At 33.9% G+C, this 26,681-nt stretch overlaps 1 protein-coding gene across 1 annotated transcript in view; it reads left to right on the top strand.

Annotated features, from left to right (window-relative positions):
- Nucleotides 1–26,681, top strand: part of Pawr (pro-apoptotic WT1 regulator) — a 116,085-nt gene that overhangs the window by 48,022 nt on the left and 41,382 nt on the right. The window contains exon 2 of the mRNA XM_063255198.1: nt 16,827–16,958. Within this exon, the coding sequence (XP_063111268.1) occupies nt 16,827–16,958 (132 nt within the window). The remainder of the gene's footprint in view (nt 1–16,826; nt 16,959–26,681) is intronic.

Genomic DNA, 26,681 nt, shown 5'->3' with positions numbered 1-26,681 from the left:
CTATTTTGAAGAGAATGAGACATGGTAGCCATTGCTGACTTACTATCATCTTGTTTTGAAGTTCTATTGTGCTTTTGTTTTTTGTTTTGATTGGTTCTAATTGGTTCTACCCTGTTGTGTTTTATTTGATTTTATTATGTGTGATGGTATAGACAACCTTTTGAGGAAAGTGAAATATGTAGCCATTGCTCATTTCTTGTTATTTGGTTTTGAAGTCCTGTAATGCTTTCATTGTTTTGAATGGTTTTATACTATTTTGTTATGTTTGATATTATTTTGTGTGAAGGTATGCTCAACTATTTTGAAGAAAGGAGACATTATGGTAACTACTGTTGATGATCAGTTGTCTTGTTGTGAAGTGCTGGGTTGCTTGCATTGTTCTGTTCTCTTTTGCTTTATTCTCTTTAAAAAATTTTAAAGTGGAAATATAGTAAATATGTAAGTTTAAATTATTTACAAATGAAAATTTAGGTAGAAAGAGGGGGTATACATACATTGAAGGGGACAAAAATTTAAACGAGTATAAAGCTTCTGTGTAGTGTCATATTTCCCTGTAAAGAATACATATCTGTAAGGGAAGGAAAAGGCTAGAGATAAGTTGTACAGACATTAAACCAAAAAAGTGTGTCCTTTGTAGAATCTTGGTCCATGATTTTGTGTTCTGCCTGTGAGAATTTAATGAGGATTCTCAATCTGTTCTTCTCTAGGATCCTTTTTGCTGTTACTTTCTGTTATTCAGTAATAGCCAGTGATGATTTGACTATGGGAAATTCTGAAGGTTTTTATTGTCAGCATTCCCTCGGAAACTAGTAGGACACAATCTATACACAGTAAAACGTCTTAGGGTCCTTGTCTGTCGTCTTTTTAGCTCAACCAATTTAATTTTATGTCTTTCAAATTTATTGGTCACTACTCTGAGGATTTGAGCTTGATGGTGATCTGTACTGGATGGAGATCTGTATAAGGAAACTTTGCTTGTTCAGTGTTGAAATGTGATTTTGCTGTATTTATAGGATGTTTCTTAAAGCACTGGGTGTTTGAGAATTCTTGAAAATACTGTTTATTAGATTTTATAATGAAATTGGATAAAAGGGGATTAGATACCTGAAGTTATTTCTATACATTGGGGTCTTTTAAATTGTATTCTGAAGAAGAAAGAGTAAGTGAATTGTTTAAAATTTTTATTGTAAGATCTTAGGAAATACTAAATTAGGGAATGTCCATTCAGTAAATTTCCATTTTTTTGTTGGTGTTACTATCTGAGGCTCACGTATTCCAAAATAAGGCTGGATTAGACCCCTCCCTTTGAGAAATTTAAAATTTAAGCTAATAGGATTTATAAACATGGAAGATGGGAACATCACTCCTTAGTATATATAATCAAGAACTATACTGGCCTTGGTGGTACACATCTGTAGTGTGAGTGGTTCGGGAGTCTGAGGCAGAATTAAGCCCAGGAGTTCACAGCAACACAGTGAGACCTTGTCTCTGGGGAAAAAAAAGTATAAATTAGGAAATAGAAAAATCATAGTATGATTTTTATTTTTGAAATAGTTGAACAACTTGTTCTTCACTTAGTAGTTGTAAAGTGTGTACTGTGTAGAAGATTTGGATAGTTCTATGACTAGATTAACAGAAGAAGTAGAGATGATTCCAAATGATGTCCCCATTTATGAAAGTGAATGGTAATGGTACTTACTTGTGAGGATTACATGAAATAATACAAATGCAGTATTAATGCCTAGTACTTAATAGGTGTCCAGTGAAAGTTAACAGATACCGTTATTTATCAGCATGTTTGTATGTACATCAGAGCATTCTTTGATGGACATTATGATCCTGATAGTGTAATATTTAAAATTCTGTATGCCAGCCTTCTTAATTTTTTGTATAAATTATTTTCATTAATCATCAGAAATTCACTGGGTTGAATTATTGCTATTATTTCCTTGTAACAGAGAAAAACCTGAAACATCAGGTGACTAAGTAAATTGCCCAAACAGCTGGGAGGCTGAAGAATAATTGTTATGGGGCTAGATTGCATCATAGGATTAGCTAAAAACAAAACAAAACAAAACTTGGGTATACTGAATTGTTTCAGTGAGGTAGTAGATGAAAGCTAAATACAGATATTTGAGATTACTTTGATTATTCATACCATTGCTTTCCTAGATTGTGTAATACATAATTTCTGAGACTCTGAAGTGGAGCCTGATGTTTATATTTCCAACTTTAGTGAAATGCTTGATACATTTTAGAGAATACTTGTATATATTTGCATGTTTTAATAGTTCATTGTGAAGAGAATATTTTTCCTTACACCGGTGCTTAAGTTATTTTTCTAGCATTGTTTGTGTGAGTCATGTTAAAGAATTCTTAGATTGTAAGTACCCAGGCCTGTTGCTCCCAACTGTACGGCATTAAAACAAGTCTGATTAAGTTGAGACCTGTTGATGAATAATGAAATGAAAGTTTATATTGTAAAGCTGAAAAAAGAGTTTTCACCTAAATGTAGTATTCTGGAGTCTTTGTTACTGAGTTTGGTGATGTAGAAAAAGAAAAAATATCAATGAAAAAAAGAAGTAAATATTGATGGAAAATGATATTAACAAGTTATGTCAAGTAATTGTACAATTAAACTTCTGCTTGTCATGACCTGCTTCTGAGTCACCTACCTGTGTGAACAATTAGAGGATATGAGTTGACCTTCGTCCATACACATTCCAGAAATAGCTTGCTGGAAATACTGACGTTTATAACTTCGTGGTAGAATTGGACACAACATTAATAAACTTTAAATTAATAGCAGGTATAGTATAGATTCATGCCACTTCTTTGAGTCTATTCTGAACTAGACTTTCAGCACTTACTTGAAAATCCTTTTATTACTCATTTTCATGTTTCCTACAATATCTGTTTAAACTGTGTTGTGCTCATTGCTTTGTTTTATACTTCTACTCATTTTTGTGAGCAAAACGGCATAATTATTTCTTCAGGGAGAAACTATAGAGAATGGCCAATTTTTTGTTTTTCTGTATTGTTCCTTAGGTATATTTAGATTCATTTCTATGGCTTTTCCTGTAGTTGAGAATTTCGTTTGACCTCAAGTCCTTTGTTTCAGCATATATACAAATATTTCCAATACTCAATCCCTACTCCCTCTCATTTCTCTTCCTCTTAAATATTCTATCTACATGAAGGAAAAGTCAGAATCGTCTCATTACTGTTACCATTCTGACTGCTTTAGCCATCTCCAGTTCAAATTTCTGTCAGTTTGCCATAGGCCTACCTATAGTCCTTAGATTTTTATTTTCTTAGTTTCTGCTTATTAGTAACAGTATTTTTATGTGGATACTGTTACGGTCCTTATTTTGCAATGTCATGCCACTAGCAAATGTAACTAGTAATTTTTTCCAAATTTTATATTAATTGAAAAGTATTGAAATCAGAATTCTATAAAGAGAATATGTTGGCTAGAAATGGCTAATTTAAAAGTGAATAATAAGGAAAGAAACTAACAGATACTACTAGGTGTTATTAATTTAAAAATGAGATAAATAAATCCTTGCGGATCAGTGCAGATAGATTAGTGGAACAGAATAGAAAGCTAAAAATATACCCATATAAAAATGTATAATATAACATTTTCACTTTGTTTTGCATTGTTTGAGACACAGTCTCATTATATAGTTCAGGCTGACTTTGGTCTCAACTCGGAGGCATCCTGCTTTGGCCTCCTGAATGTTGGATTACAGAGATTGCCACCAAGCCCAGCTAAAAGCATTTGAATTGATGTGAGGAGACAGAGTTAGTTTGCTATAGTCCTGTAGGAGACATTATTCATACAACCCATTGCCAGTGTTGCACCTCTGCATGCATAGACCAACTGCTTATTATAAAAAAAGAAATCAGTATGTTTTAACCTCACTATATAACAAATATAAAAAAGTTAATAATGCGAGAGTAAAAATTAGATGAAATATGAGATATGTATAGTATATATATTATGGATTTTGAAGTGGGGAAAACTTTTTCTTATGTTACATAAAATGAAAAAAATCTCCAAAAGAAAGCATAAAAAGAATTAAAAGATTAACTAAGAACAGACATTCACAATACCTAAATAGACAAAGATTGCTATCTTTTTTCTTTTTCTTGGTCCTGGGAATTGAACTCAGGACCTTGTGTTTGCCAGGCAGGTGCTTGTGCCATGGATCTATATCCCCAGCCTACTATCCTTATTATGTAAAAAACTTTCAGAAATAATAACCAATAAATTGGCAGAATATCAGTGAAGGAAATGAAGATACTTACAAAGAAATACATAGGGTCATTAAAATGTGACAAACATTTGTCTTCTTAACCAAGATCCAATAAAAACATAATTTATCAATTTACCTAATTTGGAGAAGGTTCAAATAAGAAAGGTAAGACAACTTTCTTTATCTTTTTTGGGGAAAATTGATAGCACATGTAAAGATCTATAACATTAAGAGCCATACACAGAAATTTACATTAAAGGCTGTTTAGCTTAAGTCCTTGGACAAGTACGTAGGCTACCAAAGTTTTTTGTTGTAAAGAAGAAGTATAATGTAAGTATATCTCAAAACAGTAAGTATATCTTTGCCCACGGTCACCTGACTACAAAAAGTGTTTCTAGTAGAAAGATTTGTATCACATTGGTAACAAGTTAATACTTTTTAAAAATTTTCTTTTCTGTTTTTAATACCTGATAGTGGTCAGTCTTGACATCTTATGAGATCCCAGCAGGAAGTAGTATTGTTGCATACCAACCATGACCACGTTAAATCTGAGAGTGTCCTCTGGAATTTATATTGGAAAGGTGCTTACTGAAGAATGAGATTCTGTTTTAATTTTAATTTCCTATTTTTGATTGGTTCTATTTTCAGATTCTTTACAAATAAGATTTCTTTTTATCTAGAGTACTTTTATGTTATTTCAAATTTGTAAAATCAAATACTTCAAGTATGTTCCCAAGTTATGTAAACATAACTGATTCAGTGGGATGAATCAGATTGATTGCGAATTTACAAAATGAACCCAGGGGTGCAGTAGTATGTCTTGAACATTCATATATTTCAATTGATTCCACTTTTTAGCTTAAACATATATAGTAGTTTTATGGTAAGCATAACAGATACCCAAAGTACCCCATCAGGAACCTACTGGGAGTGATTATTTGTTTATTTTGTACAGTTCTTTTACAGAGGTGCTTCTTAATTTGGTCTTACTTCAACTTTTTCTTTTTTATGTTGTAAAAAAGAATATTTTTGTTTAATCATTCTGAAATAAATTTTGTCTTAGGAGAATGGATGGAAGGTGAGGAAAACCTAGGCGGAAGTTGAATGATCACAGAGTGGTGAATTCTGGACAAAGGAGTAAAGGAGGATGGAAAGGGAAGGCGGCAGATAAAGAAGTAGCAGTATTGATAGGATTGATATGGTCTTGCTGAAGAAAATGAATGGAATCTACTAACTCCCTCAGTTGCTTTCATGGTTATCATAACTTGCATTTTGGAAAGCACAGTCACTTAATCCACATTCCTGGTCTGTAATTGTGTGATTTCAAATACAGACTTTTTCCTACCTTTTTATGGAGTGCTAATTCTTTTTAAAAAAATTCCTAAAAGCTTTGCTAAGATTGTTTACTAGTCTTTGAAGGATTTATTTTGCATAAATCAGGTTGAACTTACTTGAGTATTTGAAATTCCTGTTTCTCTTTTCTTCTCTGTTCTTCATTCAGATTTGTATAAAAAAAACTTTTTTTCCTGGAACTGGGAGTTGAACTCAGGATCTTGCACTTGCCAGGCAAACAACTTATTTTCTGAAATGCTAGAACTATGTAGGACAGTGTGTATATGTTGCAAAATTTTATTGAACAGCTGTAACACCAGAGGAACTTATGTGGAATCTTTGTGTTAAGATCAGATGTGTGCACAGCATTTGGATGAAAGAATAATATTAAAAGAAAAATGTAAAGATTCTGAAAATTAAAGATTTAAGCATAAGGAAAACTAAATTTTATGAATTATCAGTGTTGTCAATTTGGAGTTGGAATTTTGGATTTACAAGATTCATTTGTAAAGGAAAACAAATGTGAAGAGAAAGGAATATGAAGCAGTATCTAGCTGAATTCTTTCAAGTACTGGAGATACATTTTAAGATGTCAATATAAAGTATCAGAACTTGGCTCAAGCATTTATGTTAAGATTAATTTTAACATTAAAAATGTTTAAATTTTTAAAAATTAAAGTTTGTGATGTTTGAGTATACATAGTTTTAGATAACTAGTAGTTGCTAATTGTCTTTTCAGCCCTACTGTTGGAAAATTATTACTGTAAAGGAAAGGTCTGTATATTAGAAGGTTTAAAAATATATTACTACAGATCAGAAGTCATGCCAGATGGGGAAGAACCAGGAACCCAAGCACCCACTGTGAGCTAGCAGCAAGCTCACCAGCCCGGGGAGAACCAGGAATGCCACCCACCCACCCACCCAAGCAGCGGGCTAATTCTGAGGAACACAGGATGATACGGTAGTAACCAAAGTAAAGAAACAATTTAATGCTTGTATTGGTTGATTGACTTTACAGGCCTAAAACCAGTAATCTAAGTAGCTGTTTACAGGATAAGAGGCGTTATGGTAACCATTGTTAATTTCCTATTAACCTTGTTTTGAAATCCTATATTATATTGTTTTTTTTTCATTGTTTTGTTTTACCTGATGATATGGGCAGCTATTTTGAAGATAACAAGGTATATTCTAGTAACCACTGTTTTCCTATTATCTTGTTTTAAAGTCTTGTACCACTTTCATTGTTTGCTGTATTGCTTTCATTGTTTTGTTTTGATTAGCTTTATTCTATTGTACTTTGGTTTTATTTTCTTTAAAATAAAAAAAAGTGTTACTGCAAACTATATGATATGTAAGTGATGTTGACTGCTTTTTCTAAACTGAATTCTGTAGAATTCTGTTCTGTTACATGAGGTAGATAGGAAAAAGTTTCCATGAAATCAATCCTTTTTAAAGCTATTTTAGTCTATGAACTTGTTAAATTTCTTAATACATTAAAAACCTTTGAGTAGTATAATGAAAATTTACCACTTTTAAATTACTAAGTGTGTTTCCTCACTAGACATACACATGTATCTGTTAAATTTACATGTTACTCTTTAATTTTTCAAAAGCAAAATTTCTCATTTGATCAAGAAGTTACAATGAGTGACTAGTTTCTTTGTGTTTTGAACTTCAAGTCTAACTTCTTACTTGCCCTCAATGTCTTGTAATCTGATTCATTACGCCTGTAGACATAAGAATAAGAATCTGCACAGTGATGAATGAGAGTTAGGGAAGTGTGTCAGTGACTAGAAGCCTGTTAGATTTCCATAGACTACCTAATAAATAACTTATGTATGTATATATATGTATGCATGTATCTATGTATGTAACTGTATGGAGAAATACGGAATATATCTGTCTTTACGTAACTGTCATCCAGCTATAGCAGTAATCGCCTGATAACCACTCTTATTTGTACCGTCTACCAAATGACTTAGTACTTGCACATATAATGTAAACAAAATGTTTGAAACGTACTCACTGGTATTTTCTAATCTGTTCTGGTTCTTTTTCTTTATAAAACCAGTGCCCCACTAAAAATGTAATTATTATGTATTAAGGAGATGAACTAATAAATAAAAATTGAAAAGACTCTCTATTGCAGTATACTAAGTCAGTTTCGTAAGGAGCAAATATGATACTGTCATAGCTGGCTGCTGGAAAATGGAGTTCAGGCTTTGGAGTTAGACTGGTGAGATTGGAGTTCTACTAGTGGCACCATTCAACAACTTTGTGTCCTTGTTGCTTTATGTTGATTCAAACTCCTTAAAATTATTTATCTTCTAGAGTTTTGTGAGAATTACATGAATTAATTACTAGATAGTAGTACTTAATGCCTATGCTTAAAAGTATTCAATTTTTAGTGGACACTGTTACTAGTAATATTTTGTCTATCAGACCTGGGATCTAAGTCTAGGTCTCCATTTCCAAAGTTTGAGTACTTAAATTTTTAAATTTAATGCTTTTCAGGTGATTGCAAAGGAGAAAAATAAAAGAAAAAGAAAAAGGAAAAAGCCAGTTCATAAATACTATATCCTTTTCTATTATCCATACATACTTTTTTCACTTAATAAATTGCATTTCTTTGAAACTTTTTCAAGGAATATTCCCTTATTTTCAAGGTGTTATATTACTTAGAGTAAAATATCTACTTACAGTTTAGTCACAGCATAACTACATTTTATTGCTGTAATAAAAGAATTTGAAACATACACAGAAATAAGAATAATATAATGAAGTCCCCACATATTCATCTGTTAGCATCAACTATTATCAATTCGTGGTCAGTTTTGTTTTATCTGTATCATCATACACTACCCATCCTACCTCTTGTTTAGAAGCAAAATTCCAAGATAAGTGTATTATTTTACTTTAAAATACATATGCCTCTAAAAAATAAGCATGTTTTTAAAACAAAACCACTATCACACCTGAAGTTAAAAATAGTTCTGTAATGTCATCAAATTCATAGTTCAAACTGTCACTTAAATAATGTTTTAAGAAATTTTGGTGAATAGTTTGTACACAAATGAAGTCAGTATATTCTTAATAGTTTATATTGAAGGTCCATTTGATCCCTTGGGTTTTAAATTTATAGGTCTTACAGATGTGATACGTACAAAGAATTTGTAGGTCATTCTTCCCCCTTTGCCTCCTTTCTTACAGTTTATTAGTGGTATAGACAAGACTATGTCTTACAACAGACTTGTTGTATGACAGTAAGCTTGGAATGGTGTTTGTGATATTTGGAATGGTTTTTAAAGGGCTATTCTGAGCAACGTTTGGCTACTATTTGAAATGATGTGTTTTGTTATCTGGTTTGTAAGGCATTAATATCTTTTATTCAGTAGCTCTTGCATCATTCAAACATGATAGATAAGATAAAATCCTAGTTAAGTTGAGTCTTGCTTGCCTTCACTCAGTCATCTTTGTATGAATCTTTATTTTATTTTTGGCTGTTAATGTGTTGTGTCTCCCCTGCCCTGCCCTGGGCTTTTAAAAAATGTCTTTTTAGTTGATGTTCACAAAAAGAGTGACTGCTTAAACTGTGCTGCTAGTGAAAGGAACTCCTACCCAGGAAAGTGTGTTTCTTTTTAGAGCTGTGTCATATACATATATGTATATACATATATATATATATGACATATGTCTTTTTTATATTCTCTAGTATTAACGCTTACAGGACAGGACTGTATTATATCTCAGTGAATGTAAAATATCTTGTACCTACCATGTGATACACAGTAGTGCCTGTGCTTTATCAATGCTGTTTTTTTTTTATGATATTACTCTAGAGTGTTTTCTTTTTAGATGGTGGCTTAGAAGTTAATAAAAAAAAAAAATGGTACCAGGTGTCACAACAATAAAAGAACTTAGCTGTTTCTGGGGTTTTTTTTTTCTTTTCTTTTTTAATAGAGTATGCTGGATGTCTTTATAATTTTGTTCAGATGACTGCAGAACCTGCAAAAGCTGTTGTTGCTGTTGATGTATAATATACTGCTAGTAATTAACTTTGTATGTAAATATAAATATATGCATGCATATGTAAACATTTGAACTTTTGAAAAGTTCGGCTCTGTTCTTTAGAAAAAGTATAATAGTTTACTGTATTCAGTTGGTATTTCATAGAAATTAACAGCATATTGGTCTAGAAATATTAAACTTAATTTTTTCTATATGCACAAGTATAATATACTATATTAAATATGTAAGGTCTTACCTACATGGGATTGATTATAGAAACTTAAGTGTTCTCCAAAAGAGGGGAAAAGGGGTTATTTTGAATGAACAGAATGAATAGGATATGAATGAACAGAATGGTAAAAATTTTTGCCAGCTACTCAGAAAAATGACTAATATCTATAATATATAAAGGATGCATAAAAATTGACTCCTTCCCTGCAAATTTAAAGAGCCTATCAAAAAATGGCTATCTGAAATGAACAGACTCTGTTTAGATGAAGAAATAAATGCCAATAGATGCATGAAAAAAATGGTTCTACATTGCTGGCCATTTGAGAAATGCAAATTGAAAGAACATAGAGATTCCATCTCAGTCCAGAAAGAATGGCTATCATCACTTAATCAGCAACACTATTAAGGCTGTGTGGGGAAAGGACCTCTTCTTCATTGTTGGTGGGAGTGTAAACTGATACAAGTACTGCAGAAATCAGGAAGGAGATTCCTTAGAAAACTAAAAGTAGAAATTTCATTTGACCCAAATGATCCGTTTTAGGTATCTTCCCACAAGAGTTAAAGACATTATATTACAATGATATATGCATATCCATTTTTATGTGAGCATAATTTATAATACTAGCCCTTGGATGCAGCCTATATGTTCAAAAGATGAATGGATAAAGAAACTGTGGTATTTGTATAGTTAGTGTTCTTTACATCATCTGGCAGTTATTTGACCCGTTTTTCAGGTTCTCTTGATTTTAAGGTATGTTTGAGTAGTTGGTCTTGAAGGCATCATTATCTTCTTGTTCTGAAATTTTGTCCTCACTTTGGTTGGTTCTGCTGCCCATACTTCCAGTGATTTTTAATCTTCTAGATTTCTGATTCACATCTTTTCATCGACTAATTCTTTGGTAAACTAATTGTCTTTCATGTTTTCTGTCATTTTGTTTAGCTCATCTAGCATTTTTTGTTAATATCTTTTGAAAGCTCATGCATCTTTATAATGATTACTTCATTACCTGTTTAATTATGTCTTCTCTAATCTGCCAAGTACTTGCTGTTTTCTAATCTTTGATATGCTTTCTAATTGTGTATGATGTGTGTATTATACTGTTCAGTGCCCCCTTGGATTGGTTCTGGGAGAGTTAGGAGTTTAGGAGGCATTTATTGCCTTTCGTTTTCATGTTTCTGTTAGTAAGTCTACAACTTTCAAAGGACTTCTGGTCTGTGAGAACATTTCATAAGTCAGATGTATTCGTAAGTCCAACGAAGTGAATCTTACTTGCCTTTGACAGAAATATGCAATGTAAAGCATAAAAGAAACAAGCGTACCGAAAAATACTGTACCTAAACTGTTTTTCCCTTGAGACTTACCTTAAAATAGGGTGATATAGTACAACTATAAAAGATTTTTACTTTTATAGTTGCCTTAAAATAGTAAGATAGACCTGTGTACTACCTGTGTGATTTGTTCATATCTACAAATGTTGGTAATGCAAAGTCTCCATCTGTAAAAGTTCACAACTTGAATGTTCATGAGTTGGGGGCTTTATTTTTGTCTGTTGTTTGTTTTTTGTTGAGATTTGTAGGTGCTTATAGTTCAAAGATTTTATTGATAGTATAGCAATTTCTTTAGTTGCTTTTTAGTAATACACTTTAGGCGTGGCTGAGCATAATCCTTTTCACAGCCCCAAGGTCCAACCATCTTAGTTAGTTTGGGAGGGGAGGATGCAGTGCAGTTGGCCCAGAAACTAACTTCTCTGTGCTCTAATAGTGTTACTGTCACAAAGGTAATCTGAACATTGTCTTAGAAATAGTGGCTTGTATGACCCTGTTAGTAAATCAGCTACAGTAGGATGGTCCAAGACAAATTAAATATTAACATACCATTTATGTACTGTTTTTAAATGTAGAGAAGAAATTCATAGTTAGGCTATAAACATTAAGAACCCAGGAATGGACTTACGGATAGTATGTACTAAATGAGACAACTATATTTCTGCAAATGGGAGTATAGAATTCAGCAATAACATTGCAGTATGAGAAGATTAGTAATGCTTTATGGTTATGTTATCAAAGATACAGGGCTTGAGAATGGGGAAATGCAAGAGGAGAGCTTTGAAACCATAAATGATGATACAAGAAGGAGGAGAGAGAAATGTTACAAGGACTCTTATTGGAGAGTACAAGGATGTTTATAGAGCAGTAATGGCAAGCCTTTCAGAACTTTCAGTGATAAGAACAGCCCATTGTGGCCTGTGTGCCATAGGTTCACCACCAGTTACAGAATTAAGTAAAGGTAAGAGAAAAAAACAAGTGATAAAAGGAAGATAAAATAAAAAAGGAAGGAAAAAATTATATAGAGTTAAATGAGAGAAATAAAGGGAGAAAAATTTAAAGGGAAAAGAGAAAGATTCTCTTTGATTTTAAACATGAAGTTTTCTTCCAAGATCTAATTTTGGGGCTGTGTCCAATTCAAGACATGTTCCTGCTCACACTGGTAGACAGAAGAAGGCAGTTGTCAGACCTATGCTAGGTGCACTCATCAGCAGGCCACAGGATGGGGGTAAAAGTGCTAATTCTGCAGCTTTCACTTCAGATTAGGCAGAGCCTGTCCTCTGTCTGAAACTCCTCTGGTAGTCTCTTGCCAGCCTGACTGTAGCTTCCTGACCACGACTTCTCCTGTGCTTGACCCTCTTTCACTCAGGCACTGCAGTAGCATAGCCTTGGGACCCCTGAATTGAAGCCAGCCTGACTACTGATCCTGAGGTCAGCCAGCCCTTCCTAGAGTGGCATCGGAACACTTTTTCCAGGAGACCCAGCAGATGAGCAGTTGTGGCACGCACCATCTGCTGGTCTGTTCCACTGCTGCGTTTCTCTCTGAAAGGCTTTGGAGTCCCGGCTTTCACTTCATCTGTGGATTTCAGCCTTCCTTTCTTATGGTCCTGGAAAGAAAGTGCTGATTGTTCCTTCCTTTTTCCATGCTATGTTCTGCCTCCAGTTTCTCTGTAGGCTTCATTTTTTTTTTCTTCTGTCAGCTCCTTCCTGGGTCCCGGTGTGCCTCCCTCCTTTTCTTCCCCATTTGTTATTTTCTATTGTCTAGATTCCAAATCTTGGAGAGGCTGAGTTTGCTGTGCTTACCACCTTGCTGTTTTTTTGAAAATCCACAAATCTTGCTTTATTTTATAAAGTATGTTCTGTCTTTGCAAATTTAATATGTGCTTTTGAATAAAAGGTATTTGTAGAGGTGTGGGAGGTGTGTTTTATACCCCTTATCTCTTTATATCCTCTTATTTTTGTAGAATGGAATGTTCTGTGAATTTCAGGTCAAGTTAGTCAACATGGTTCAAAGTAGTTTATAATTCTGCTCGTTTTCCATCTGCTTCTTCTATGAAGTATTGAAAAGTGTTCAAATCTCCATCTGGATGTATGAAAGTTATCTAGAATGTGGGATACACCTGCATATCTCTACAGAGATACCATGTGTGATGAGGTCAGGTAATAGTGTTGCCATGGGAAAAAAATTCAGAATTTTAAATTGGGGTACCAGGTACATTTTCCTGATTTATCTCACCTTGATAAATCACTTGTTAATTAATCAAATAGTTATGAAATTTTTAATTTTTTTAAAAAAACATATCAGCAAGGGACTCCACATTTGAGGTCTTTTTTTTAAATTTTAAAGAGAAAAGACAACAAAAACTGATACAGTATTTCAAAGTAATATAGTAGGAGTGTGAAGTTGATTGAATTACAAGATATAAGCAAGAAAAATTGATCAAATAATATAGGTGCCAATGTTTCTTTTCAGTGAACTAATAGAAATTAGTAGTATAACTTTCTCAACCATCTTGTGTATGTGTGTGTGTGTGTGTGTGTGTATATATATATATTTTTTTTTCCTTTTCCCTTTTCTCCCTTCATCCTAGTTTCTTTTTCCTTTTGAACAGTTTCTTCCCATTTCACAGTGTCTATTGCACATTTTGGATCTTATTTGCTCTTTCACCGTCTTTTACTAGAAAGGTAATACAATGTTTACACGTGCAAGTCTGATTTATTTCATTTATGAAGATGATCTCAAGTTGCATCCATTTACCTATAAAAGCCTCACGTTTCTTCTTCTTAGTAAGAGTTGTATGCCATTGTACAAAAATACCACATCTTTTTTTTTTAATCCATTCCTTGGTTGATAAGCATTTGGGTCGTTTCCAAGATTTAGCTGTAAAAATTGTGGTGCTGTAAACATGGGTGCACATACATTGTTGTGGTGTGATGTTTTTAATTCTGAGAAATATTCAGGAGGGGAATAGGTGGGTCAAAATGGGACCTCTAATCCTAATTTTTGAGGACTCTCCACCGTGATTTCCATAGCAATGTCCCGGTCCCCACTCCCACCAACAGTGGAGGAGAATGGTTCCTTCTCCCCACAGCCTCTCCAGCATTTGTAACTCATTGATTTCTTGATGGTAGCCATTCTTTCTGGAGTGAGATGGAGTCTCAGTGTTGTTTTAATTTGCGTCTCTCAAGAGACAAATGATGTTGTACATTTTTTTATATATTTATTTGCTATTTCTTCATTTAAGAGGTGTGTATTCATCTCATTTTTGGATTGAGTCTTTGAATTTAGCGGAGGAAGAGTCTGAGTTTTTTTCAATTCTTTGTTTAGATATAAGTCCTTTGAGGGAAAGTTGGCTGCATTTTTTTCTCTGTGGGTTGTCTTTTCACTCTGTTGGTGATTTCTTTTGATGTGCAAAAGCTTTTTAATAAGGTGAGATCCCAGTTGTTGATTATTTAAAGTATTTTCATGAGGATCTGTGGAACAGATTAGAAGATGCACACAAGACTACAAACACACTCAGCCACTTTATCTTTGACAAAGAGGCCAAATATGTTCACTGGAAGAAAGATAGTCTCCTTAATAAATAGTGCTGGAAAAACTGGCTCTCTACATGCCAAAGTCTAAAATTATAGCTATGTCTCTCACCATGCAGTAGAGTCAAAATGAATCCGCGATCTAAATATTAAAAGAAATAGTAAATCTACTGGAAGAGAAAGTAGGCAGAAACTTTGGAGGCATAAGTATAGGCAGAGACTTCGTGCATTTGAATTTACAGAGGAAAGATTGGTTTGAGGGCTGGGCTTAAGAAAATGGAAACAGTGACATCTCGGTGCTCAAAGAGTTCATGGCAACCAGTCTTGACTTTTCCTTTCTATCTTTACAGCTCTGTGATTTTAGATTTCTAACTTTAAACTGACATTAGAACTTGTGGTCCTGGATTCTTTACAGTCCAGATCCTGGAGAATGAAGAAAGACTGCTTTTACAGAGTAGATGACTGGAGATGAAGTCACTCATTTTTTCCCAGATCTTTTATTCTTCTTAATTTTCACTATGCATTACATCGTTGACCCGTGTCTCAGTACTGTGTATTGCTGTTGTTTTAAAAAACTGTATTTGCTACTTACTGACAAGTCATTTTAATAAACTCATAATTCTAAAATGTTCAAAAGCTTTTTTAAAAATACAAAATTGTATTATCTAAAGTAATGGTCATTTTGCTCCTTGTAATGCTGAAATCCTCTTGATTTCATCATCTAGTACTTCTAGAGCGACTATGATGGGTGGTGAATCTGATTTTACTCTTACATATCCTTGGTATTGTTGTTAAATATGATGCCGTGTGTTGGTTTGAGAAAGATTTAAAAGTCTAAAGGAAATGGTTTTGCAAATCAGGACTGATTAATACTTTAGTACCATTTATTAAATTTCTTTTATTATTATTATTTTTTGGCCTAGGATATATTTTTCATAGGATCAAATTGCCTATGATGTGGCAATCTAGTCTTTCCATTTTTATTCCTTATTCCTACTAATCTTTACTCTGAATTGCTTTATCCAGAAATTGTTTTGATCAGGTTGTATTTTTATGCCAACTAATTGTAGCATTGTGACATCATTCTGTGCCATGTATAGAAAAGCCTACACTTCTCAGGTTATATATTATTTTTGATTCTTGCTCTTCAGAGCATATGTCTTTCTTTTCCTTACCTAAGACTTGAGGTTATGCTGTGTTTACAAGCTAACATGTTAACCCTGTGGATTCTGGCAAAACTCTCGTTTCCTAGGTTAGAGTCAAGAATAGTTTAGACTCAAAACACTCACAGTAGCAACAGTTTTTCTTGTACTGTTTCTCCATGCCCAGTTCCAGAGGTTAATGTAATGAGGGAAGGACAAGTTACCCCTCTGTAGAGGTCTCTGTTGTTTTTCGAGAAAGGGCCCTGAACATTTTTTGGAATCTTAATCTGTTTATTTCTTTTGTTTGAGAGTATCTCTCATTTTATAGGATATTCTCCCCAGAATATTCTCATCATTCTAATGTATGACTCCCATCTTAGACAGATGCTTTCTTTCGTATCTGTCATTGTAGCTCTTGTCTTTGAATTGCTGCTTATCAGGTAATCACCCCCCCCACTCCCCACCCCACTACATTCTCTTCTCTTTAGAAACTCCAGGGACCCTGCCTGGTTTGCTCATTGGCCTCCAGTTTTTTTCTTTTCTGCACTTTTTATAATCCCTGTTGTCTTGTTTACAATAGTATGCCATGCATGATTGTCTCAGTTCTACCACCAGTGGTAAGAGCTGCCCATGATACAGTCACACATACTCTACCAGAGGTTTGAGCTCACAGTCTTAACGTAGACACAGTTGGTTACCTACCTGTTGATTCACTAATAAAGAATGGCAACCATCTCTGTAAGAAACTTTGTCACTCAGAATTAGAGCTTGAAATTGGAACAAAGATCTGTTGCTAGGTATGTGTCAATGTGGAGGTACCAATGAGGAGATATTAATATACAGGAATTAAATTATATATTAATGAAAAGAACATCTTTATTGTGTAAACTAACCTCTATACAAATATTTCTGTATTGCTATTAAAATGTATTTTCACGTGACGTCAAAACATAATATGTGGAAATAAAATGTAAACTGTTCTTTCTTTCAGTGCTTAGATGAATATGAAGATGATGAAGCAGGGCAGAAGGAACGGAAAAGAGAAGATGCAATTACACAACAGAACACGATGCAGAATGAAGCTGTAAGCTTATTAGATGTGAGCAGTTCCTATTTGCCTCAGGTGAGTATTTAGAAGTACCAGGGAGCCACTAGTTATTTTAGCAATTTTCCAGATGCTGTTGGTAATTTTTCCAGTCTTGTTTTGATAGCATCAGCTTCTTTTACGTATTTTGAATGGATTTAACCATTGATTTCCCCATATCCAAATACTTTTTGACTTGAGCCCTGTTTAGCTCTCAGTTCCTGATCAACGAATATTTGTTAATTGACTGACTAGCAGGTTTAAATAATATCAGCTGTAAAAGTAATTAAGAAAAATAATTATGTTTTTACTATTAAAAAATAAAGTAAGGTAGTAAATTGAACTGAGTTGCCAGGTCTGCTATAGACAGATTTTTAAATTAGAGTTACAAAGCAATTTAAAAGTTCAACAGAGGGGCGGGCAGAAATTTTAAAAAAAGTTCAGTAGATTATTCATCCCAAATTAAAGGTTTAAACACAATCACCTCAACATATGGCATTGTGAATTACCAGAAATACCTGTATTTCTATGTGATTATATTTTTAAAATAAAATTTAACACTGTTTCAAAATAGCTGTTATTTTGGACCCTTGTAAGATAAGTGGATTTATGGTAAATAGTATAGCGTAACCTTTGTATAAAGCAAATCACTCTGCAGAACTTTTTTTGGTGGGGGAGGGCATGTATTAGGCCCAAGGCCTTACACATTGTAAGTATGTGCTGTATCACTGAGCTATCTACTTAGTCCCAGGATCGTTTGTATAAACTGTAATTTAGAAATAGCTTAACAAAATGTACTCGTAAATTATCTTGGTGGCATTTTGAGATCTTAAATTTACTTTGTCTTTGCAGAGTGCCTGCCTGAACTTATTTTTGGTACCTGGAATCAAACTTGACCTCACTTTTTCCAGGCAGGCACTGCTGCCTCAACTTTCTAAATGCATTTCATTGACGCTTTAAGAGGACTTTAGAAGACTACACAGGTCTTCCTATTTTTTGATGAAAATATGATATATCATCACCTTGTAAGGTTATGATGGCATTTGCAGAGGGAGGCAAAATGTAATCTTGACGTGATTAGGAAGTGCAGATACAAACTTCATTCTCTTTTACTTTCATAGGCAGAATGTATTGATGTGATGACTCATGGGATTATGTGGGTTTATCTGTTTCCCCTTACCCCGTAAGTTGCTTCCACTGCAGATATTATCATAGTTGTAGGAGTATCTTGTAACATGGTGTAAGGTAACAACCAATATTTCTCTTAGCATCTTTGTGATTGTTTGTAATCTAGAATATCTTTGTTTTCTTTTGTCTGGCAAAATTGAAATTAAATCTAGATTATTTCAGTGAAGACTTCCCGCAAGATGAAGGCTTAATTTATTGGACTAGAGATAATGTAGCATTTTAATTGAGAGTCTAAACCTGGTTTTAGTTCATGGCCATGCTACTGCTTGCCTTGGCATACTCAAATAGTGGCATATTCAGATAACATCAGACAGTATCTTTAGAAAGAGGGCCATTTGGTTTCTGTAGAATGAGGGCTGAAGAATCTACTTACAGTCTAATGTTATTCCCAAATTTATACGTAGACATTCAGCTCTCCTGATCTGGGCTTTACAGAGCTCACTGCTTCCTTGAGTTTACCTTTTTTTTCTGAAGTTTTAAAAATTTTATTAGCATGCCTATTGTTTATAAAGTAATATTTTGATTAAAAGTTTTCAAATAATACAAAATGAAAATTCAGACTGACTTTATATTTAAATCTGTATAGATAATTATACTAGTTTGTCAAGTAAAATTTAATTTTTGGGTTAAATGATTCATGATAAAAGAATTTGGAAAATAAAACATCTAAAAAAGGAAAAGTCCTTGGGTTGATCAGTTTATGTACTATTTTCTTATGAAATGTTTAAATTTTAAGCTTTAAACTTACTGTATCATCAGACACTGTGGCATGCCCCTGTGATCCTAAGTAGTTGGGAAATTGAGGCAAGGAGATTGAGAGTTCAAGCCATCGTGGGTAACAGAGCAAGCCGTGTTCCAGAACAAGAAAAACCTTCTGTTTAAATTTGATTAAAAAAATGCAAAAACACAAAAGGGTATATGGCTAAAAGTTTCTTTCAGTGGCCTGATAACCTCCTAGGGTTTTGTGAATCAGTTTCCAGGAATTCATTTCGCTGTGCTTAGCCATCCAGGCAACCAGTGGCTAGTACAACCATGGTCCAAAGAACCTGGCTACTGATACCACTAATATCAGATCCTGGCATCATCTACTTGTTGCTTGTTTTGGCACCATGCAAAATGTTTTGGTGCCAGGGATGCTTTCACCCAGATAGCAAAGAAGGGCCTGGAGTGCCAGGTAATTTGTCTAAGGTCTATACCTGATCTTTCACCTCTTGCTCTCTTGCACAGATGCCCTGCACTGCCTCTCGGCTTCCACGAACCAAGTATCTTTCTTCTATCTGCCCTTCTGCCGCAATGTTTGTGCCTCAATCCTGTTTTCCTTTGCCGCTTCTTCTATGCTTAAATCCTCTTTACTACAGGTACTGTAGTTCTGTTATCACATGCTATTTCTCACTCAACAATCTTCTCATCTCTTTTTCAGACTGACATTGCTAGTCTGTGGGATGCCCTCCTTACCCTTCTAAATCCTTTCTAAACTTTTCCATCCTTGGATTGACTATACAACCCTCAAGCCTTTCTTCATTCTTGCTCAGATCCTGAAACTTGATCCCTGGAATTCTTCTCCACGAGGAACCTCTCCTCAGCCTGATTAGATTTGGGCATTTCCATATGATACGTACTACCTGGGCCCTATTACAGGGTATGTGTGTATCTCTGAAAGTCATAATCTTTTTTTTTTTTTTTTGTCTTTTTCCTTTTTATTGGTACCGGGGATCGAACTCACGACTGCCTGCTTGCAAGGCAGGCGCTTATGTCACTGAGCTAAATCCCCAGGCCCCGAAAGTCATAATCTTTATGGTTGCTCTCACTGCTTTCTTGAATGAATGAGCATCACACTCTTGGGATTCCTGCTGCCCCTTCATAGGCTTTCGTTTCTAACCTTGTATCAGGACTGAAGCTTTTTCTTCTGTTTTATAGACACTCTTTATTCTGCCCCTGTTCTATTTTCTTAGGGTAGGCCAAATACTTCTGTCATATGATTGGTCTCCTCAGTTTGCTTCACCCCCTTCTACACCAAATACCTTTTCTTCATGTAGTGTTCCAGTATTCTGATTCCCTGTGTGAGCCATAAACTTTCTTCCCCTCCTTGTTCTAATGAATGTAAGTGTAAATTATTTAGGAAAGGAAGGAGAAGTTTGAGTTTTTTCTTTCTTTGTTATGAACTATGTTATAGAAATTTTATTTCGCAGTTGTCATCAGCAATATCTCTTACCAGTTATGGATACAATAAAGGCATTTACATGAGTATTGAGAGCTGATGAACATGTTATGTGATTATCAAGGGCTATGGATTTGTTACTAGTTGATTTGAATAACTTTAGTATTAATTTGCTATTCTGCTGGGCTTGTATTTGTCTGATCTTATGTTACAAATGCTTTTTTTTGTTTATATAAGTTCTGGTCTTCCATTGCACCTGTAAATAACTGTGTTCATGGGATTTCCTTATTTGCCATTGTAAGCTTGAATGAAGCAGAATATTAACTTTCACAAAACAGTTTGTGCTTTGCCAAGATTTTCTCAGCTCTGCCTGGGTATTTCCCTTTCCCTTTAGTAATATAAACTATCATATTGCAGGGAACATTAGTTCAAGGGAAATGTATTTGAAATCAGTTGTATAACAGACTTTGCAGGTTTTTGAGTGTGTAATTACATAGTCTGAAACTTTTCAGACCAGTATCAGCCTTACATTTTTACAAGCAGGTTCAATGATAATGGTATTTCTCTACTTTTACCACATGAAGAATGGAACTGTTGATTTTTAACAGTTACAGTAGTTATTGATATGTTATTAATAATGATACAGTTAATTTTCTTTACCTAGAAGTTTCTGTGGCCAGAGAAGTAAAGTAGTTCCTATTTAACAAATCGTTATTTTTGTTGCATTTATTTTGATGTGAAGGCGTGTCTAACATTTTCCTCCTTAAAATTACAGAGGAATCTACAGGGCGTTGGTGGTGGTATACACCTATAATCCCAACATTCCAGGAGGCTGAGGCAAGAATATTACCAGTTCAACTCCAGCCCCGGAATTTTAATGATTTAGTGAGACGCTGTCTCAAAATAAAAAAAGGGCTGGGGGGAATAGCACAGTGTGAGGGGACTGTATTTTAACCCACTTTTTTCTTTTTGGGCAAGAATATGGAGATCATTTTATAAATATAAACTTTCAATACATGTGAGAAGTATGCTGCTGCATTTCTAATTTCTGTTAGTATGAATGCCATGTAGATTGTCCAATTTGGGAATTATTTCATTGTTAAGGCCTGTGATTTTTAAATACATTTTTGTTCATACATGTGTGTAATACATAATGTTTACATTTCTTTATGTGGAGTTGTTCATGTACGTTACACATTTTAAATCCTTTTCTCATCCCCTTTCTCCTCTCCATGCAGTTGGGATTCTTTTTAGGAAGTCCTTGCCTGTGCCTTGGTCCTCAGAGTTTTACCTATTTTATCTTCCAGCAGATTGTTTCAGTTTTATTATTTAAATCTCTGATGCATGTGTATTTTATTTTAATGAAGGGTCAGAGTTAAGGTTCTAGTTTCAATCTTGTGCATCTACCTAGCCAGTTTTTCCAGCACCATTTGCTGAAGAGTTGATCTTTCTCCAGCGTGTCTTTGTGGCCTCTGTCAAAGATCAGGTGGCTGAATTGCATGGAGTTGTTTCTGCATCATTTGTTCTATTCCATTGATCCACATGTCTGTCTTTGTGTTTGTATCCCATTAGTTTTGTCATTGAAACTCTGTAATATAACTTAAAGTCTGGGACTGCTATGCCTCGGGTTTTGCTTTTGTTGCCCAGAATTAATGTTTGCTATTCTGGATCTCTTCTGGGTCTAAATAAATTTTAGAATTATTTTTTTTCTAGTTCTGTGAGCAAATATAAATATGCACGTGCACATGTTTATACAGTATATCAATTTTTGTAGTTTGACTTATTTGATAGTATTCATTCTGACACTCCAGGAACAGGGATTTCTCCCATTTTCTGATGTGCTACTCAATTTCCTTTTTCAGAGTAGTATAGTTTTTTAAAAAAATTTATTAGTACATGTCTGTAGTATGTGATGATCCTATGGAGTTTGTATATGTGTGTACATGACACATCTGAATTATATTTTTTCCCCTTCCTTCACTTACCCATCCACTCTGCTGCTGCTTCTCATTTGAACATTTTCTTCCTACTTCCCAGTATCTTTTATCTACTTTGGTCTTTATTTATTCTTTTGGTTGGTAAATACCTAAGTAATCTGTATGAAAGCTGTTGTGAATGGTGTTATTTTCTAAATTCTTTTCTTAGTTCATGTATCATTGGTTTACAGCAACACTGATTTTTTGGGTTTATTTTGTATTGAGTACTACAATGAATTTATTAGTTCTAGGAGTCTTTTGATGGAATTTTTTGAATTTTTTATGTAAGGATCCTGTCATCTGTGAATAAAGATAGGTTTACTTCTTCTGACATGTATTCCTCTTATTTCTTTCTCTTACTTCATTGTTCTGGATAATGGTTGGTTGGTTTGTTTTTGTTTTTTAAAACTTGATCTTAGCCAAAAGATTGTGAAGTGATTTTTAAAAAATTTTTAATTTTATATTTTTTAAGACAGGATCTTGCTGTACAGTTCAGGCTGACCTTGAAGTCATTATATAGCCCAAACTGGCCTTGAACTTGTGATAGTTTTCTTGCCTAAGCCTCCCATGTTCTGGGATTACAGGTTTGTGCTATCATGTACAACTCCTAGCTGAAATTTTGATTAGTGTATTGAATTGTAAGGATGATAATGGACATCCTTGTCTTATTGTTGATTTTAGAGGAAAAACTTTCAGTTGTTCCCCATTTAATGTGATATTGGCAGTAGGTTTGTCATAAATGGCTTTGGTCAGATTGAGATAATGTTCTTCTGTGTATCTATTTCTTCAGGATTTTTGACATAAATAGATGTTGCATTTTGTCAAAGCCCTTTCCTATGTATGTTGAGATAATCACGTAATTTGTTTACTTGCTTCTTTTTATGTCTGTATTAAATATATTGATTTGAATACTTTGACCTGTCCTTGAATCCCTGGAATGAAGTCTACTTGGTCATTTTGTAAGATCTTTTTAATGATTTGTTGCACTATGTTTGCCCCTATCTTGTTAAGGAGTTTTGCATCTATGTTCATTAGTGAGATTGGCCTGTACTTTTCTTGTTTAGCTGAGAAATATATATAGATATATGTATGTATAATATATAACTAATATATAATATAAATATTTATATTTTTTTCCTACTGCCTCAATTTTTTTCCTGTTACTGAATTATTGAGCATTTGTATATGTTCTTGGTTCAGCTTTGGCTATTCATAAAAATCTGAGAATCCATTGCTTTTGGATTTTCCAACTTATTGGAGTTTAGGTTTTGGAAGTAATTAATAATCTTCTGGAACTCAGCAGTGTCTTGTGATTTTGCATTTTTCATTTCTAATTGCTTTAATTTTTTTTTTTTGTAATATTGGCTAAAGGCTTGTCTATTTTGATTATTCTTTTGAAAAACCAGCTCATTCCATTGATTTCTTTTTTGTTGTTGTTGCTGTTGTTGTTCTGTTTTCATTTTCAGTAATTTCTGCTTAGATTTTTGTAATTTCCCTCTGGTTTACTGTCTTTGAATTTGGATTGTTTTTTGTATTTGCATTTTGTAGGACTTTAAGGTACATAATTATGTTGTTCATTTGGGCTCATTCTTTTTTGTGAGCATTCACAGCTATAAGCTTCTATGCTAGAACTGCATTCATTGTATCCCATAATTTGTTATGTTTTATGGTCATTGTTCAGTTCTAGGAAGTAATTTCTTCTGTGCTCTATTGATCTGTTATCTATTGATTATTCAAGATAGTTTTATTTAATCTTCATTATTTACATGTCTCCCGTGCTTTCTTGTGCCATTGATTTCTAATTTCGGTGCACTGTGATTTGGTGCGTTAAATAATTCTGATTCTTTTGTAGTTAAGGCTGCTTTTTAGGCTAGTATATGGTCTGTTGTGAGGGAGGTTAAAGGTGCTGCTGTGAAGAATGTGTATTCTGTAATTGTTTGGTAGAACACTATTGATGCTTATTAAGTCTTTTTTCAAAGGAATAGTTCAACTGATATTTGGAGGTTTTTTTTTTTTTTTTTTTTTTTGTCTAGTTGATTTATTTGTGATAGGGAGATTGTGATCTCCCAGTATAATTGTGTTAATCTTTATCTAATACTTTATGTCCAGCAGTCTTAGTTTTATACAGTTGTAAGTGCTATTGTTTGGTGCTATATGTTTACAGTTGTTACCTATTTCTTTTGAGTTGTACTCTTAACCATTACATAGTGACTTTCTTTGCCTCTTCTGATCAGTTTTGGCCTGAATTCCATTTTGTCTGCATATGATAGGTTCCTGCTTATTTTGGTGTTCCTTTTCATGGAATATTGTTTTATATCCTTGGATTTTTAGTATATAAATTTTTTTTGGATTAAATGTGTTTCTTGAATACAGCATATCATTGGATTTTGTTTCTTGATCTATTCTGCCAATCTGTCTTTTGATTGGGTAATTGAGACCATTTACATTGAGGATTATTATCAAAAGGTACTGTCTTATTCCTATCATTGCATTATTTTCCTGCTGCTAGTTTTTATTTTTCCATTTCTGTTTAGCTGCTCACACTACCTGGTGTGTTCATCCCACTACACTTTTTTTTTGGTCAGTATTGGCTTCATTGTCTTTCTGGGATGTCCTTAAGATATTTTTTGTGTGATTGTTTGGTTGCCATAATTTTCTGAAGTTTTTCTTTTTTCATAGAAAGGCCTTGCCTCTCCATCAATTTTCAAAGATAGTTTTGGAGATATGTTAGTCTATGTTGGAAGTTGTTTTCATTTGTGGTTGAAACACTTCATTCTAATGTCTCTTGGCCTTGAAAGTTTCTATGAAATCTGCTGTAATTGTGATTAGTTTACCTTTTTAAGTGATTTGTTGCTTTCTCTTAACAGCTTTTAAAGATTGTGTACTTGTATAAGACTTATGGGATTTTTGACATAGAAAGATGCTTTCCTGATCTTGGCTATTTGGTATTATGTATATGTTAAAATTTTTTTCTTCATACTTTCAAAAGTTTTCTACTATTGTTTGTGTAAATAGTCTTTGCATTATCTATCAGCTATCGCATCCATTTTCTATGTCCTGTTGTTTTTAAGGTATCTTAGAGTATATTATCACTTGCAGTATTACTGTCCTCTAGTGCTGACACCCTGTCCTCACATTGGTCACTTTTGTTGCTGATACTTGGAATAAATTTTTTTACCTCTTGAATATTTATTTTGTACTTTTCATAGACTCTCATTCTTGTCAAACTGGCATTCATGCTTTATTGAGGTCAGCCAGCTTTTTATTAGCTTGTTCAGGTAGCTCACTGATTGGTTTCTTTATAATATCTACTATCTTTTTGTTGTAACATCTTTGAACTTGCTGAGTACCTTAACGATGTGGGATTTTTTTTGGAGGGGTATCCTTTTTTTTATCACTTTGTATAATTCAGCTGTTTGACTTTTCTTTCATTGAAGCCCTATAAGTCATATTTGTAGGACTTGCGAGATTTTGGAACTGTTTCTTTGTTTTCTTGTGTTTCTCTCTTTCTCTCTCTCTTTCTCTCTCTCTCTCTCTCTCTCTCTCTCTGTGTGTGTGTGTGTGTGTGTATGTTTTGAGGGTTGAGTGTTAATTATAGTAGAAAAACTTCGTGGCTAGTATGGAGATCTTTTGATTTCATAATCTGCTTTCCAGTGATGCTCTGTGGGCATGAATGTGTATAACCCTTTGCCTTTGTCCCAAGATCAAATTATTAATTTGGGAGGTAGAGGATGCAGTACCTTTGGCCAGCACCCATTTCTCTATAGATGAACTGCATGCAGTTTTTTTGATGACAAAAAGACAAACCAGGTACTGTCATGCAGTAAAAAGCAGTTATCAGCAACAGATAGAATTCAAAGAGGCCAGAGAGTTAGCTAAGTGGCACAAGCACCTGCCTGGCAAGCATGAGGTCGTGAGTTCAATCTCTAGTACCAAAAAAAACTCAAAAAACAACCCCCAAATAGAATTCAATAATAGCATAAAATTAATTAAATATCTAAGGATTAATAAAATTAATAGTAATACAATGGGGAAGAGAAAAATGAAAGAAGTAAAATTTGAAAAAGATGAGAAAAGTGAGGAAAGGATCTAATTAAGGAGTAAAAGAAAATTTATAGAATTGATCAAATTAACAGAAAGGAACACTGAAGAAAAAGAAGCAAAAAGAAAAAATATAGAGAGCAAATGAAAGAAAGAAACGTAATAGAAAAAAAAAATCACCAAACCCCAGAAACCTATGAAAGAAATGACGAACATTTCCAGAAAATTCCTCTGTATTTTTACATTAGTGGTTTCTTTCCAGGATCTGCAGTATTGGAATCCAGCAGATAATGGAGGAAAGAATAGTGAGTCACTGCCAAGTCCAATTTTCTTTCCACAGTCGTGCTCTTCTGTGTGAATGCTGAGTCCCTGTTCTGCTTTTCCTGCTGGTCCTGCTGG

The sequence above is a fragment of the Cavia porcellus genome, unplaced genomic scaffold (genome assembly GCF_034190915.1).
Source record: "Cavia porcellus strain 051 isolate PalLab524CR breed Dunkin Hartley unplaced genomic scaffold, mCavPor4.1 scaffold_8, whole genome shotgun sequence".
Classification (NCBI taxonomy): domain Eukaryota; kingdom Metazoa; phylum Chordata; class Mammalia; order Rodentia; family Caviidae; genus Cavia; species Cavia porcellus.
The sequence above is the reverse complement of the archived record's forward strand: the minus strand, read 5'-3'. Positions and strand labels throughout refer to the sequence as shown.